The following is an 18390-nucleotide window of genomic DNA, read 5'->3' on the forward strand; positions in this document are numbered from 1 at the left end:
TTTACGTACATAATCTTGGCCTAGAGTCCTACCAACACCTCAAAATAGTACCGTTGAAATTGTGGAAAGAGACGCCGCTACACATCGTCGATAACGCTGTCCCGCTCACACAACTGCAAGTCTTACTTTTGGAATTGGTGGTTGGCCTTTAGACTTCTGAAATATAATCTTACACAGTGCCATTAAAAAATAATTGGCTTGCAGAAAAAATAATGGCCATACTTGCAAAGATAAATCGTTAAGACAAAATTGCTTGCATGGGGTTCCTTGATGACTAAGTAAAGTCTAACTGAACCGCGTCAGCTAATGATTAAGGACTCCGGTTGGGTCCGAAGCTAGTAGGGCAATATCTGGTGCTAGCAGGGCAATATAGGAGAGTAAGCCATTGCGTCTTTTATCAAACCTTACTACTTAATGCGAAAGTTTGTATGTATGGATGTTTGTTTCTCTTTTTCGCTTAAACCACTGATTGGATTTAGATGAAATTTGGTATACAGATAGTTTATATCCCAATGTTATGTTCCTGTGGGATCACTTTCGAATTATAGGGAGCGGGCCCGTTTGCAGCTAGGACGAATATAATGTATACTTGAAAATATACCCTGATCGATCATATCACGACTGCGAGGTTTAAATTTAGAAGCGTAGGAAGAATTTGAAGTAACCGGGAAGCGATCGTCATTCATTCTTCATTTTGAAACTCGTCATTTTTCGACGACGCATCAGCTATTTAAAAAGGAGTCCGGTTAAGTCCGAAACTAGTCGGGCGATCCCGATAAATACGTTCGATTAAACCGTTAATAAATAATATCTTTTTCAGGAAGTAATAGTTCGCAATGAGGAGTCGAGTGAGCGTTGTAAAATGGCCGCTACGGAGCGTACTGGTGCGGCAGCTATCGACATCGGCGATGCGGTGTCAGACATCCGACGGTGGATTAGAAATCGGTAAGTATTAATTATTTCCTTTACACGATTAATGTGGGAAACATTTGTTGAACGATTAGACTGTTATTACCCAGCTGTAAAGAATTGTGAAGGATTCAACGTACTTTAAAATTCAGATGCATTTTTGTGATGTATTAACAAACGAAGTTAAAGAATCAACTTGAATTTGCAACCAAAAGTTATGGTATCAGCACCTATATAATACAAGATTCTAGAAAACAATCAGTTTTCAGTTAATTGTACCAATAGTTTATTCAATAGCGCGTACTTATAGCAAATAAGTAATGAATTGTATGACTATTTGCGTGTTACCAGTAACAAAATTAATATAAACACATCAAGACATCACATTAGTGTCACTTTTACAATAAATATAATGTACTGTTGACTTAATGTGCGAATATAATTGCTAATTTTGAAATATTGTCGTTGCGTAATACAGGAAATAGAGGCTCTCAATCAAACGCATCTAATTGATGTTTGTAGCTGTTTTTAGTAAAGAAAAAGCCTTTTTTTATGCGCTTTTTTAGAAAATAAAGAGTTGTTTTTGATGCGGACGTTGAAGACACTTAAGGGTATATTAAAAAAAGTAAACGCCTTTTTCTTTTTAATGAAAGAAAAATTGTCAGCCACTCTTTTTTTGTTCTCCGTTGTGAAAAGCAAATGACTTCAACTTACATCGAGAGCACGGCGCGGCGTGGGAATAACTCGGATTGCCCAAGCCATATTCACGTTATTACTTACCTACGCATGCTCTGCGTAACTCTGGTTAGCCTTACTCCTTTTGGACTCTTCTTCGAAGGGTGGGTGTAAAGAGTCCATCCCTCACTCTACGTAAGAAGGAACCCTCAAAACACCTCGCCTATTCTATCTTGCTCTGTTAATGTCAAACTCCACGTAAGAATGAGAGTGTGGTACGATGCGACCTTCTTCTTCTTTTGGTAGTATCTGATCGGGTGCTGGGATCAGGGATGCCATCTCAGCCACCATCAAATCTTCTGGTGAATTGACAGATCATTCATAATTCCAGATTTAAATATTTGAAAATACAGGCTCCTTAATTATGTTTTTTTTTAATCAATTATTATTGCCGTTGATCTCTATGATGACGATGTCACTTATTTTAGTAAACTTAGTATCGAATATTTTCTGGCATAGATTACAGTCATTACAACTTGTACATTACAGCACATTATGTAAGTATTCACGGTTTATGAACATGTATTGCATGTAAGCGCAACTAGTGTCTTACTGTAGCGAAAATAAATTGAATTAGGAGTAATCGTAGAAAGATAGTCATTTGTTATTTATTGCTGCTTATTAATACAATAATGGAATGATACAAATGAGGATGCTAATAATTCATTTTTAAAAACGTGAGCAAGGAGGTTTGTAGAGTTGACATTAATTATTGCAGTTTAATACTTGTAACATAAATGTACTTAATATAGTAGTTGTCATCTACAAGTACTTGCACAAGTTACGTTACAAATGTCTTTAAACTATAGAATGTACCGAAATGAAAGCGTTTAGTTGTGATCGATAATGAAAGGTGCAAGTCATAGAGCTCTATAAATGTTAATTGATCTAGATGTAACGTGATGTAATTTTTGCAGTAGTTACTAGATAAATAAATCTCTTTGTTTTCTTCATATTATAAATGAGTTTTTAAAAGTTAAGGAAAGAGTTTTGTTTCATTTAGGTACCTACTTGCTAAAGGAAAAAGTTAGATAAAAAAGTTCTTTTTCAATTCCTGGGAATTACATGGAAAGTTTAAATCCAAATGCGAGTTATAAACTGATGATTAAGGGTGATAATATCTTTATACGGATCCACTCTAGTCTGCTGTCTTCTAACACTACATGAGCAACACCTTCTAATATGAAACGTAAATTTTCTTTTTGAAGCAAATCCCATCCTCAAAAATTCAAAATTATTCTAGCAGGATCAAGATAATTTAATACTTATTACCCTTTTTTCTAGGTTCAAAACCAGTAAAATCTTGTCCAGTACAAGGTTCTCGTGCAAGATCGACCCATGCAGCTATAGACACGTCACTATTTGACATTTCTCCATCTGTCAAATCTTGGGACCAAGTGCCTGGACCTAGACCTCTTCCGTTCCTGGGCAACACTTGGAGGTTCACTCCTTATATCGGTAAGTCTCCAAAAAGTCAATATAGAAGCTGACCCAATATGAGAACTAGCCAAGTCAGACCTTTGGCTATAATATATTATCTTAAGTTAGTATCCTAAGACGAAATGATATTAAACATGAATTTCACGACTCTCACTCTCATTCAACTTGGCACACATTTAGATCTCACTTCTTTTGTCGTTTGATTGATTGAACTTGGCTCTCATTACACATTTATGTTTTTGATCAGATATTATAAATAAAATAAATAAAATAAAATAAAATAATCTTTATTTCGGACAAGTTTCATCCATAGTGGGTTAGTAAGTAAATCTTATATCTATGTTAGTAACCTTAATGTTTAGTGACAAGCTCGTTGTTCGAGATGCATCTACGAACAATATCACACAACAGTGGCGAGTCGTACCTGCCTGCTATAGTCTTCAGAATGGAGTTGGAGCTGGCCCGCACCCTGCAGAGCAACGAAGCAGATTTCTGTCTGATGATGGCATGGAAGCCATCAACTTGTGCTTGGGTGAACATACCAGATGCACTGCAGAAACGGGGCAGCCCCATCAACATTCTGAATCCATTATTATATTGGATCCGCAGGGCGCTAATAGTCCGCTGAGTATAATTGGTCCATAGGCTGCACGTGTAGAATACCTGACAATAAGCTTTAAAAAGCGTTATCTTAACTTGCTCGCTACACCTTGCAAACCTTCGTGCCAACATGTTACACCGGACTGCCAGCGCCCTACGTTCCCGCTCGATATCCACCTGGTCCCTAAGGTCGTCGGTTACATAATGCAACTTGCAAAACGATTGCCTTGTTTTTGTCCATAATAATATTTGCGCGAATGACAATCGTTGACTAAATTGCTGTAGCGATCTTTTACGACAAATTTTTGTTGCCGTAGAAAAGTGTTTAGGTAAGTTTTAGATAAGAAATGACTTTTTAGATAGAAGTTAGGCAGAGAACTTAGGGCTTACTTTGGTGTTTTATTAAATGCGGCGAAATAATAAGAATATTAAAACAAAAATGTGAAAGCCATTCCAAAAAAAAAATCGTTTTTAAAAGAAACATTACTTTATAAGCATTAGCCTGCGAAATTAACACTGAGTTTAAAGACTCCAAGGATTTTTAATACGAGATTTAAAAGACAAGGATACGAAACCTGTTTGGAAGGTGACAGGGGGCAGGTTGTTAACCAATTAGTCAATTTTTATAACTGACAGCCGTCGACGGTTCCGTCTGCGTGAATGTATGTTAGCGCTGTAAAACAAAAATCCCCTTGTTAAATCGAGTAAAAAGTATTGTTAAGTTGTAAGTCTTTTCGAGATTTTTTGTACCATAGAATTTTAGAAGTTTGCGGGAAAGGTCACTAATACCCATACATCATCACACACTTTTTTGATAATAATATTATTGCATTATTTTCTTTAGGTAAGTGTTATAACAACCTCCTTTTTGCGTCCGGGGTAATAAATATCACTACAATTAAATACAGCCTGGGTATTGTTATACCATATAATTGGTTGCATGGATTAATAAAAGGACTACGCCGCAGGGCCAGAAGTATATATAACGGGACGAACTCGTTCATGGTAATAAATAACAAAAAGATTTCAAGATAAAAAATAGTTCAAATTCCTAAAGCGTGCAAGATTTATCTCTTAAACCCATATTTTAAAGTTAAAAAGCTCATTTACACTCACATCACATTACAAGAGTAAAAGAGAATAACAGTTTACCGAAATTAGAGCACTAAAAGTACCGTTACAGCGTACATTTAGGCATTGTGTACGAAAGTGTATAAAGGACAATGAACTATCGAAAAATGCATATATGAATATTTTGACTAAAAATAACAACGTTTGTTATAAATTTCGACTTTTGTTTTGCACTACGGTTGCTATGGCAACGTCTTAGCAATGTCGTAGATAGACTCAAATTATAAAACTCACACAAACAGTTAAAGCTAGCGAAATTACACCTCTATGTATATTATGATACTGTATGTGTGTATGTATGTAACTGAACTCCACTTGAACGGGTGGAGCAATGGATGTTTTTTTGTATTCTTTCGGGATTTCATCAGTATGGTTCGGAGGCACAAATAAGATAGGAAAAAAGAAGTTTTTTGATCATTTTTTTTTATTAATGTAATTCTAAAGATATTTTTCCTACTCCGCCTATTTCCTACTTCTGATTAATTTCGATGTAGGTTCTAGGACAGTAAATCGTTTCCCTGGGACACACCTGGTTTTCGTGTTTATAATTCTTACCCTGGTTTACGGATGTTACAATAATGGTCACGACTGGCTGGCTTTTGCCATTAAAAAAAAACGATATAGTAAAAAAAAGCAACAACAATTATTAAAATTTCAGTGGAATACAAAACTTCTTCCTTCTTTTACTTGTTTCCATCACCGCCTACTGAAAATATCTGCATTTTTAGTATTTAGTAATAGTAAGACATGTATCTATTAACACCTACACATTACACCTCCATTCAATAGAAGGCTTATGCAAACTGATTAACATATATTTATTATTACATAACTATTCGGGCCATTTCTAGTTGACATTGACTGCGAAACTTGTATTGTGACCGTGACCTAGGGCAATTTACAGCTAGAATATATTTTTATATCAGAAAAAAAACGAAAACTAAATAATTACAATTATATTACTAGATCTAATGGTTTTGGTCACAAAAAATCGACTCGCAACATGAGATTAAGGACTCCGGTTGGGTCCGAAACTAGTCGGGACAAAAATACGCGTGAGTAAATCGTCACATCTTTTGTCTAAGTATTTTAAAAAAAATCTGCCTTACGAAAACAATTACAATAAAAATTTGCCTATGTTAGTGTATAAAAAAAATTGCAAGTTCAATTAGATTCACTTTCTTTTTTTACACTTAGGGAAATTGGATTCGGAATATTCATGAAAACTGTTTATACATAGATTCGTTTTTGATCAAACACTTTTTTGAGGCTAGCCAAAGCTGCATGTACAAAAATTGAACATACACGGTTTTTATCATTATTTTTAGAATAGTTAATAGTTTAAAAACGATAACATTCATTGATTGGTTTATCACTATTAACCTTGTAAAATTCGTGTTTTTGTGATAATAACAATTAAATATAATTGGATTATTGACATTGTAGTTGTGGCCAAGGCATTTGTTGTGTAAATAAACTCTTTAATTGAATATGATATACTAATATTTTGCCTCTTTATAAGTATCAGCTACGAATTAAATAAATAATTAGTGTTGATGCTTACTTAAGAACCGGTATGAAATGATACCGAAATCAATGTTCTATTACTTATAATTTTTCCATTACTTTATTTCGTCGTTTTAGCGTCAAAATAAATAAATGCGGACAACATCACATACATTGTTCTGAACCCAAAGCAAGTTGCTGAAGCACTTGTGTTATGGAATTCATATACAACGAAGGTACCACAAACACCCAGACCCGAGACAATGTAGAAATATGAATTTTTACATTGACCCGGCCGGGAATCGAACCCGGGACCTCAGAGCTAGCGACACCTTGGAACCGGTGCGTACGCCACTCGACCACGGAGGTCGTCAAATGCAATAAACTCCATTTGTTAGATTACTAAAAAAAGGAAAACAATCTTTGTGTGTCTTTAAAAACATATATTTTACAGTTTACACCGGTTTTAGTCCCGAGCTCAAACATAAGTAGGCTAAAAAAATGATTTTCATCTTACTCAATCATTGTTGATTTATATTAAGTAGCCATAGTTTTTAATACGCCGATAACATTCTTAAGAAATAATTAATGCTTTAAAATTCATCCTTAACTTAATATCTTGGATGTTGGTTGACACAGCTTAGTAAGATTGTGCCATTTTTATAGCTTTATTATAATTGTAAAATTTCGTAGCTTGGAGAATAGACTTGCGTAATATTTAAGCAACTGTACATATATGCCTATGTTATATGTCACATGCGTGTTTAAGATTACTTAGTCGAATTCTTTTATGAAAATTAATAAAGATGAAGATTGAATATATATTATTAGTAGATAAAATATATATAATTTTGCTATAGAGTTCTTTAGTTGTTCGTTCGTGCCGCTGTAATTGGAAAACGATTTGAACATACTTGAATAATAATTTATGTGATTTTAAATAAAATAAGGAAACAAAAGTTGGTTTCTTAAATAAAAGGAGAGATGCTCGATTTGGATCCAACTGTTGAACCCACACCAAATACACGGTGCGCGATGTATCGCGGGTTCGATGAACGTGATATACGAATGCTTGTTCTGAGTTTGGGTGTCTTTGCGAGCGTGTCCTGAATGTTTGTGAAACCCCTGCAACACAAGGATTTAAAACTATTAATGCGACAGTCTTTTAAAAAATACTGTTGAGCACATCGTCTCAAAACGCTATCATAAATAGCTCTCTTAAGTTTTGCCCCAACACCCTGTCACTCTAAATTCAAGAACACCATACACCCTCAATTCAAACATGATTTATATGCACATGTGCTATAAAGACCGTTCATTACACCGTATAAAACAATCACAAAACCGTTTTTCATTTCGTAACTTTTCGTAGCGACACAAATTGCATACTGATTTTCTTAAGTTACGAACGTCGTATGTAGTACAAGGTCGCCATTTTGATTTTTATATACGTTAGTCTTATGATGAGGTTTTGTTGGTTTTGAACGACTCCCACACTAAGGAATTCAATCCTTGAGTCGCAGGGGGTTTACAAACATACAACTCACATGCACAAAGACACCCAGACTCAGAACAAGCATTCGTGGATCACATAAATCCTTGTCCTACGCGGGGATTGAACCCGCGACACGACGCGCGCAGTTGGTTTGGCGTGGTGACCTCAACCACTCGGCACCGTGCAGTCATGAGGTTCATTCAGGTGGGAAATATACTGAGAGCTTGATACATTGCTGGCAATGACGTATCACTTTAGATATCAGAGCTGTGTCGCTACGCAATGGTTTGCAAATCGTAAATGTTTGCCTAGTGAAAATTAGTTTTTATTATTTTGTGTCGTCGTTTTTATGTATGACACTTTCGACATATATACTAATTGTAACTTTTAACGAAATAATAGATATTTGTAAATGCATTTTTTTATTTTGATTTATGACAAGTATTTGTCAAAATTATGCTTAATTGACAATTAGATATTAAACGTCTTTGTTACTACGTATTATTTATGCTATCTTAATTTTTTATATTTTTTTGTTGCTTTTCAATATTTTATTGAAATTGTATTGTATTCTTAAAGTTATTATTGTATACCTATATATTGACTTCTTTACTATATAAATGTTAAAAAATACAAATGATTTTGATCCTATAACCTGATATTATTTTTACGTGTACATGGTAGTACTCTACAATTGTAGTTTGATGCAGAACCATGTCACACGCAATGTATTTCATTTTTTGTGTAACCGTCGCGCGCTTGACGAAGCACGGTGACAGGCAAGCTAAAAAAAAAAAGAATTTTCCTGTACAAACGTGGTGAAAATTTGTTCCGGGAAATATTTTTTTGTAAATACTTATTCGAAAAAGGTTTTTATACTAAAATTCTAGGTAGATTTGCAAGAATAATGTTATAAAGTTTGCTTAATTTGAGACTAGATGGCGTTGTGTGAAAGTTGTGGAATATTATATTGTTGATTTTTTTATTTATCTTTGCACATGTTTATAATTGCAAGGTAATCTAGGTATAGCTTGTGATAAACGAGCGGTTGTTTTTACTAGAAACTAACTTGGCTGAATAGAAGTGTGCTTAATTACAGCATTGAGTATAAAACCTAGTAATGTGGGAAACCCAATGAGAGAGTAGACTGGTTCCTCGTCTAGGGTTAAGTTGCAATAGTGAACAACATACTAGAAAACGATAGATCAGCGCACGAGATTTCAAAACGGGTCGGGAATCAAGTTTTATTGAAGTCAGCCAGTTTTTTACATTCACTTGTTTTTTGTGGCATAAGCTAGTTACTTGTGGATATTATTGCATAGCTTATAATACTATTTTGCCACGTGTTTAAACACTCACTTTTCTTATTTGTTTGTTTGTCGTTCCTTTACAAATACAAAGTCTTTATTCGTAAAGAAATTAAAGTCTTTATCCTTTTGGATTGCAACACAATTTTGAAACAATTCCCGATAAGCTAGGCTGAAATTTGTAGGGTAGCTTCAAACCCGATGACCATGCAATTTACAACTAAAAGAGGTATAAGTTCGACTTGTGTATTTAATAGCTATGTGTATGTAGCTATGTGTTGCACCATATCACTTAAACGGGTAAACAGATTTGGATAGGATTTTTTTTTCAATTATAATTTTTATTCTGATTGTCATCCATTTGACCCACATAAAAAGTTCTTGTCTCCACAATAAATCTTGTTTTTCAATTGCAAACATTGCAATCAACCCAGTAAACAAAACATAAAAACATAATCAAACGTAACACAGCAGCAAAGTACCGTTGCTGCACATTTTATTACACAATGAAATACAAAAACGTCGCGTCAGGGTTGTCTTACTGAAGCCGCAACAATGGTCACATTAACCGTAATGACTGGCCTTCTAGCAACGTTTAAAATCGTACCGTTGCAGTTTTTGAAGCGAGACAGCGTACTCCACTTTGTAGAGCGCCATCTCTGTCACACAATTGAGTTAATCTTTGTGATGGTTAGGTGGTGGAAGGTTTATCCGTAATTACGGGACATTTGCGGTTCAACTACCGACGTTTACCAACGGGTAAATACTTTATGTTATCTAATTCTGACAATTGCAGGTTTCCTTCAAAAGTTACGTAACAAAATTATATTTAATGGCTGACTGAAATTGCATAAATTACCGGCCAGTTTTTTAAGTATTTGTCGTAATGATCTGTGTAAAAACAAATTCGACAGTTTTTTTGTTTAAATGTATGTTACGTATACCAACTCATATTTATATTACGGAGATTTGAAATGACCGAAATGTGAGTGTAATAATAATATGACTATGATATGATGTTATTGTTTAGCTATTTTGTCGAATTAATTAGGTAAGCTACAAATTGGTAAATTCGAGTACACGGATAGCCGAGTGGTTAAAGTTACCGTACCGACCCTCTAAGCGTGACTTGTCGAGGGTTCGATCCCCGCGTATTACACGCTTGCCTTGAATCTTGGTGTCTTTTTGCAAGTGACTTGGTATTATGTGAATCTATACACGACGGAATAATTAATTGACTTAGTGCGAAAGTCGTCTTTTCGTTGTATTTTAAATAAAACTCTCAATTTGGTAAAATGTTACAGCATTTAATGCTTATCAAAAGAATGCGGATTTAATAACTAAAAGAGTGTATACCAGGAAACTGCAAAAACTGCAAGCATTTTTAGAATGTGAAAGTTAATGACTGCACTGAGTGCGTTTTTAAACACAGTCATGATTGTATATGCATTTTTATTATATGCAGGAAGGTAGCGATAGCCTTATATGGACAAGAAAGTTTTTATCATTGTTCACATCGATCCAAATTTTATGCATGTCTGATATTTTTTTATTAATATGTGTTTTGTTTTTTAATTGGACTCGTCAGTTTTGGAGTCTTGAAACCAATGTTGGTGCATTGAGTGAAATAAATTGCCTGCATGGTTTGTTCAACGAAAGGAAGTAGATTTAAGGGAAGGGTCTTGTTGATGTTAGTGTCAAAAATCATTACTTTGAAAAAGAGCTCTCCTTTTACTGTAGAAGTTGAAGTTTGCGCCATTATATTGTTAAACTCATCGTTTTTACATGTATATTGATCTAGAGTATTTTTTTGGCGGTTTGGTAACATTGGCTAGGCGTTCACCTGCACAGACTTTCAAACATAAATATTGAATGCAGTATTTTGTTGACATAGTTACTGATACTTGCTACGAGTATGTTTGACCGAATGTTGCTAAATCTTGTTACGGCAAACTTTTAATTGTATCTAATTAGTCTTAAAATAGTGAGCCGGAATAAAAACCTGTTTTGAACACGGACTTATTCCTGCGGTCGAGTAAACTACGTACGATAACTCACTACTTCTAAATATTAGGTACTAGTTTAAAGACCCCCATTTTATTTTAATATAGCTTTGTGCTGTATACAGTGCCATCCGGACTCATGGCATTGAGGGTTCCGTAGAAATAGGTTAAACAAATCAAATTGGTACCCAACAACAATTTGAATTTAACAACGTAATTAACTTCAATCTTTATTTTACTTATATATATTAGCTGTGAAAAGTTCACCTGTTTAGCTATCATGGTTCATGCGATACAGGTTGGTAAAATACATAAATCGTATCACCATATTCTGTCTTTAAGCATGGTAATGTTACATGTAGCTTAGAATTTGCGGCGCAAGGATCAAATCAATTAGTGCCTGCAACTTTTTATTTAAGTATCAATGCAGTTATAACGAAAATAACAAATTTCACTCTCACGAATCCCACTGATTATAATCAATACAAATATTTAATTATACTCTTCAATAAGTATAACGGTATTAAGTAAAGAGAAACAATGTAATTGATCGTTCACTCTCACTTTCTTGTTGAGGTTGTGGACTAACCGTGAATTCGAAAGTAAATGGCGGGAACAGGAATCACGAAGTTGATAAACAGGGAGGGTAGAAACATTTAGAGAGCTAGGTTGTGACCTTTATTATAGTACTCCGTAAAGTCTGAGTCAAGACTTGTTTGTTTCTTCTTGGTTCTATTATGGACTCTGCGAACTCAAAACCGTAGTAGCGAGGAGTTGATCCTTTAGCAAAGTTTCGCTTCTATAATCGTTAATGTTAGTTGAAATCTTTTCATAGTAATTATCGTGAGACTGATTCATTATTACATGATGCAACGGTTTACACGCGTATTTATCATCAGAGGCCGACTAGTTTCGGATCTAACCGGAGTCCTTAATAATGAGCTGACACGGCTAGTAATTCGTTTTGAAGAATCATTTGAATTAGAACAATCGATAACTGAAATGTCACTTGTCTGAAGAGCACTTGTTGGTTCTTATTCCAGAAGTTATTAGTCACAAAACAAATAAAATAGTGTTCCAAAATATTTATTTTTATTTTGGAACACTATTTTATTTTCATTAAATTATTATTTTTCACATAGTATTTTAAGCACCAGTTTGTTAACACGAGACGCCAAATAGATTCGATTTTTTTTGAAATTACAAGTGCGCAATGTTATCGGTAGCCGATACACCATACCGTATATTCAAAGTTCATTATTTAGTGAAAAGTATAATAATAAGTAACAGTAAGTGATTGTACCTAGTACAATTATGTACGCTGAGATCAAGTTACTTTTAAACGCACTTGTTCGCCAGTCCAACCGCTAACGTTACTTTGGCTTGGGTTACCGCGAGAATTAAATTTCACTTTCAAACTTAACTTACAGGATTCTGTAGGGTCAGCCACTTGAGTTTTCACTACCATGTTTGTAAACTATTGAAGCTTATTTAGAACACCAACAAGTTAGTCAATTATTTATACAAGATAAAATATTATTAACAGTTGAAAATTAGAAGTCTAAACCATTAAAATGAACTCCTACTGTCTGCCACTTAGCAACAATTGTAGTTGAAGAAAATAAAACTCAAAAGTATACAAATATTTTTACTAGTTTAAATTGACGCATCATATTTTATTTGTTTATTTAACCATGTTTGTACAATAACAATTAAAAGTGACACATAATACGAAAGAGGTGTACAAAGGCACTGCTTATTTCTTATATACCTCTTCCAGTAGATCTCCGAAAAAAAATAAGTTAAAAAAATATAGACAATATCAAGTACCTAGAAATAATAATATTACATAGACATTTTTTTTCCAAAAAGAACAGAAAAGCACCATAAAATATGAAGTATTGCTAATTTTTTTTTACTATTGCAGGTGGTTATTCCGTTGAACATATTGACAAAGTATGTCTATCACTGCGAGCCGACTTCGGTGACTGTGTGAAGGTGACTGGTCTGCTGGGCAGACCTGATATGCTGTTTGTCTTCGACGCTGGCGAAGTGGAAAGGGTGTTCAGAGGCGAAGATGCTGCTCCCCACAGGTTCCTATACAATATGTTTAAAGTTTTTTGAATTTGAATCCAAAATTGGACTGGCCTGTTGGTCTAGTGGTTAATGCCCCTGACTGCTATATCGAAGGTCGTGTGTGCGATTACCATCGAAGACAAATGTTTGTGCGATGAGTGCTATCATTTGTTTAATTGCTCTGAATACTAGAGTTCAAAGTGAAACGTGGGAAGATTTTTTTTTGGTAATCATCTAAATGCTTAACTTCACAGACCTTCGATGCCGTCCTTAAACTATTACAAGCACACCCTAAGGAAAGACTTCTTTGGTGCTGAAGAGAACTGCGCTGGTGTTATTGCAGTGTAAGTATAAAATACTAGCTGTTGCTCGCAACTCTGTTCGCGTGGACTCGCGGTAGTTCCCGTTTCCGTGGTAATGTCTGGATAAAATGTAGCTTGGACCACCCCCTACTTTACCTGCCCCTGCGACTATAAAATCGAAATGGAAAAAAAATAGCAACGCAATAGTCCATTCTAAAAAACTGTACTTTGAGCCCGTCGTAAGAGGAGACACTTACAACCCTTTTTCACTCCCTGTGTCCTTTATCCGGCTCTTGACTATAATGATTCAAATTTTATTACAATCGGTTCAGAACATTTGATGATTTCCTATCCTTACAAAAAATATGGCAATGTTTCGACCCCTTAACAGATTTCATGGTGTTCGATCAATCATTTGATTGTTATAATATCGTGTTCCAGGCACGGCGAGTCCTGGTCAGCATTTAGAACGAAAGTATCTCGAGTGGCTCTCAGCACTGGTGCTGCCGCACAGTACACGGTGCCTGTCGCAGAAGTTGCTGATGCTTTTGTTCAAAGGTAAATATTTACTGTATACTTCACTTAGACTACCGAAAGTTTTGGGAGGATAATATAAATCATCAGGGGACAACAACTGCAAAATAAATGGAGGTCTTTTTGGAGGACTTATATCTCTATACTTTATCCGGATTATGTTAAATAATTTATTTCATAATTTATGTACTTACAAAATAGAAGTAAAATCTCATTATTACAAAATAATTTGTAACTTTAAAACTACAATAATATGTTTTTCATGTTCCAGGGTGAGAGATATCCGGGACAAAAACTCGGAAACACCAGGAGACTTTTTGAATGAAGTACACAAATGGTCACTGGAGTGTAAGTATCTCTTATTCCTTAAAAAACGTATAAGGGTATTCTCCGGAAAAAAGTAACACAAATTAAGAACATCACTATCCTCACCACACTTTTCATACTGCAGATTGCTTGATTTAATATTATTTTTACCTGAGCTTGTAAAGTACTACGGCTGTTATTAGATGAAGTAAAAATTAAAACATTTTAAGCATCACAGTGAAGTGAACCAGTTGGTGAGGGTAATGATATGACCTTAACTAGTGTATTTTTTCCGAAGAATCACTCATAAAATAGATGACTATTGGTGATAACTCCTCAGTATGAAATACGCCTTTTCTTTTGTTATCATCCTAGCCTTTTTCCCCAACTATGTTTGGGTCAGCTACCAGTCTAACTTACCAAAGACATGTTAATAACAGCCGGGACAATTTAATGTGCCTTCCGAAACGCAAAGCAAGTCGTTTTAACATGGATGGTCACCCATCATGGACCGACCGCATAACGCTTAGCTTAACGTGTATCTTAACATCAACTTGTGCTGTTGTAATTTTGTAAATTAAGTAAATTACTCTTAAATACTTAATTAACCTTTTTTGCCAGCTCTAGGATTGATAGCATTAGACACTCGTTTGAATTGTTTCGACGCTCCCGAGGATTCAGAAAGCATGCGGTTGATCCATGCGGTCCAGACTTTCTTCCTGAGTGTCGGGGAACTGGAACTGCGCGCCCCCTGGTGGCGGCTCTACCCAACTAAGATGTTCAGGCAGTATGTTGCTGCCTTGGACACTATCCTTAGGTAAGTTTCAGGCTTTTGGGGGTAAGAAGTTGAGGGAGAAATAGGAAAAGGCTTTTTTCCTTGGATGGGAAGACGGGTAAGTAGCAGATTTAGTAGGTAATAGGAAAGCGTGGACACTAACTTGTAGTAACTGTATTCAATTACATTCTTTTGGTTTTACAAAAATAAATCAACAAGAAAGGTGTACCTTGCACCGTTATTGACCTCTCTGCGAGTATAGAGCATTATTCTTGAATAATTTTCATTTACGAACCACCTTTCCATCTTTTTCCAATCTGCAGCTAATTAAACAAAAAAATATATTTACTGATTGATAAATATCTTCTATCTTATTACAGCGTAACTCTCAGACATGTGGAGAAGGCGCTAAAGGAGTGTGAGGCTAACAACGCGAGCAAATCTCTGCTTCAGGACCTGGTGACTGCTGCAGGACCCAGAGTGGCTGCCGTAGCTGCTTTGGACCTATTCCTAGTGGGAATTGATACGGTAAGAACAATGTTATTATTAAAACTATAAAGGATACTGATATAAAAAGGCTTTGAACTTAACCAGGGATTTTAAGATACTTTTCGAAGTGAAATTTAAATAAATGAGTTTCAAATTAAATTAAGAAATCGAAAATAAAGGAATGTCGTAATGAAGTTTAAACTAGGTCTACTAAGAGGTCACATTTTGAAGCGCCTAACTGTTTAGAGGGAGCAAAAAACTGCAGAACAATAAAATATATTTTAAAACAGACTGATTTACTTCGTGTTAACAAGCTAAAAAATCAATTTAATAAGATACATTTTGACACATTCAAAGTTCATTCAAGCGTACATTTTATGAAATGCCCCATTTCAGACGTCGAATGCAGTAGCTTCAACATTGTACCAGTTATCTCTAAGACCGAATGTACAAGAGCGACTTTATGAAGAAATCAACAAAGTATTACAAGACAGACCAATGAAGCCGGGAGATGTCAATCAAATGCCATATTTAAAGGCATGTGTTAAAGAAGTTATGAGGTTAGTATGACGAAAAACTACTCAAGTAGTACAAGCCAATTTATTAGTTCTTATCGCTATGGAAATAAGGGTTGTTTTACATCGAACTTACGAATAGTGTTAAACTCTTCTTAACGTTTTCAGAATGTATCCAGTTGTTATTGGCAACGGTCGTCAACTCACCAAAGATACTGTTATTTGTGGCTACAACATCCCTAAAGGAGTGAGTACAAAAAAATATATACATACGTTTAACAACGAAATAATGCAACCGACTTCAAATAAAATACTACTGAGCAAAGTTGATTAAATTCAATGCGAGCAATCAACAGCTACTTCACGTCAAATAAAATGGATCAATCAGTCCAAAAGTTCTGAGATAACAAACATTTAAAAATACACTAAGATAAAAAATACAGATATATTGAGGACCTCTTAATTTTTGAAGTCAGTTGAAAAGATAAATCGACTACAACTATTTTTAAACACGTATCATAAATAGATGGAACCATTCCTGTGCATGATCCTGAATTTGTAATTCCTTGAGATTTAGCAAGAACTGATTAGGTACTACAGAATGGCGTCTTCCCTCCATAGCAACAATCATACTTATTAACGTGGTGGTTGTCATTCTGTACCCATCGAATCAAGTCAATTACATTAGACAGCACCCATTTTCGCCCACCCTTCATCGCTTCCTAAGTGCTTTTATCTGCCACACTGTCTCATGTTAATGTCTTTGATAAAACATTAGTAAAGTAACCATTTCTATTTCAGACTCAAGTCATATTCCAACACTACGTAATGGGCAACAGTGACGATTACTTCTCCGAGGCATCAGAGTTTAGGCCCGAGAGATGGATGAGCAGGTCTCCGTCGCAGAAGCATCATGCCTTTGCTTCCTTACCCTTCGGCTACGGAAAGAGAATGTGTTTAGGAAGGAGGTTTGCTGAACTGGAAATACATACTGTTATTTGCAAGGTACATTCTATTTCATTATGTTAGTTTTAGATCCTTTTCTGCCCTAGTCAGTCCTTCTCTTGTATACCTTTTTGTTTTTGTCGTTTCCCGTTTATTTCAACAACAAGTAGATTTGTTTTTTTTGCAGTTTGAACTAGCTTCCCAGCATTTACTTATAAGAGATTAAGTAGATTAGCAACTAAAGCGACTGACTATAATATTTTTGGTTTGTTTAATTCACTTATTGAGTGATGACAGAGAAACACCCAGTGATAGATAGTTTTGACGGAGAGTTAGCGAGTAACACCAGGTATATTGCTTCAGGGGCAAAGTAAAGTAAATTTATTTTGCTCCTGACAAACTTTCAAGTCCTTCATCGACCGGACCATCAGTCTATAGGACATAGTAAAAGCTTCTCTATTGATAAAATCCCTATTCCTTTTGCAGATGGTGCAAGCCTTCAAAATGGAATACCACCACGAACCAATGGATTATCACATCCATCCAATGTACACGCCCAACGGACCAATACGATTGAAGATGATGGATCGATAGCTGAACAACTTGCTCTTAAAGCAAAAAAGTATTGTAAGACTAGGATCGATGAGAAATATTGAAATATTTAATTCTTCTCTTTTTTTTGGGAAGTTTGTACGAAATGGTTTTGAAATTTAAAATAATGATGTCAAATTCTTTTATACATTGATCTCCAGTCAGCGCATTGGGGTGAGTTTGCGATTGATTGTGTCGCCCTATCACAAATGATTTTGTAAATATGTATGTACATTATTGATATGAATAAAGTTTTGTGGTTCGAAGTTCTAATATTGGAGCGTATAATGATGGACATTATCGTTATATTATTGTTCTTTTAAATTGGTATTTAAAGTAGGTAAACAATCTTGGAATATCTATTAAATAAATAAACAACTGATATATTTCAGAGGTATGTTTCATTTGGAATCTTTATTATTTTTTAGTCACGTTTTATATAAAATTGTTTTTTTGAGTCGCACCAAAGGAGTAAGAGGTAGGTTAGATACTTTAGGTGCCTTTTCTAAGTAAAATTGATTGTCCTGTAAGGTGATTTGAGTTACCAAGATTACTGATAATATAAAGTGTGATAAAAAGGGTTTGTACTTTAATTGTCACGCCAATAAAGGATATAACAAGTGAAATCTATTAGTTTTCTTTAAACCCTTTCATTTCAATGTAAAAACAGTTCTAAATAAATTTCGTAGTATTAAGAAAGTATGCGTGTATATTGGGATTGAGGGTAGCAA

General features: G+C 34.9%; 1 protein-coding gene across 1 annotated transcript; it reads left to right on the forward strand.

The window, feature by feature from the left end:
* The first annotated feature begins 822 nt into the window (after window positions 1-822).
* Window positions 823-17978, forward strand: LOC113500046 (probable cytochrome P450 49a1). The gene is made up of 12 exons (XM_026880706.1): window positions 823-945; window positions 2929-3102; window positions 13054-13219; window positions 13457-13546; window positions 13946-14062; window positions 14310-14386; window positions 14966-15161; window positions 15500-15647; window positions 16005-16168; window positions 16292-16370; window positions 16925-17128; window positions 17555-17978. The coding sequence occupies exons 1-12, from the start codon at window positions 837-839 to the stop codon at window positions 17660-17662; spliced, it is 1632 nt and encodes a 543-aa protein (XP_026736507.1). The 5' UTR covers window positions 823-836; the 3' UTR covers window positions 17663-17978.
* The last annotated feature ends 412 nt before the right edge of the window (window positions 17979-18390 follow it).

The sequence above is a fragment of the Trichoplusia ni genome, chromosome 13 (genome assembly GCF_003590095.1).
Source record: "Trichoplusia ni isolate ovarian cell line Hi5 chromosome 13, tn1, whole genome shotgun sequence".
Lineage (NCBI taxonomy): Eukaryota > Metazoa > Arthropoda > Insecta > Lepidoptera > Noctuidae > Trichoplusia > Trichoplusia ni.

Bases quoted from the DNA above. Each gene is read 5' to 3' on its own strand.
- LOC113500046 (XM_026880706.1), top strand. From the start codon at position 837: ATGAGGAGTCGAGTGAGCGTTGTAAAATGGCCGCTACGGAGCGTACTG. The intron at 13,547-13,945 runs GTAAGTATAAAA...ATCGTGTTCCAG, and splicing joins TGCGCTGGTGTTATTGCAGT to GCACGGCGAGTCCTGGTCAG. The intron at 15,162-15,499 runs GTAAGTTTCAGG...ATCTTATTACAG, and splicing joins GCCTTGGACACTATCCTTAG to CGTAACTCTCAGACATGTGG.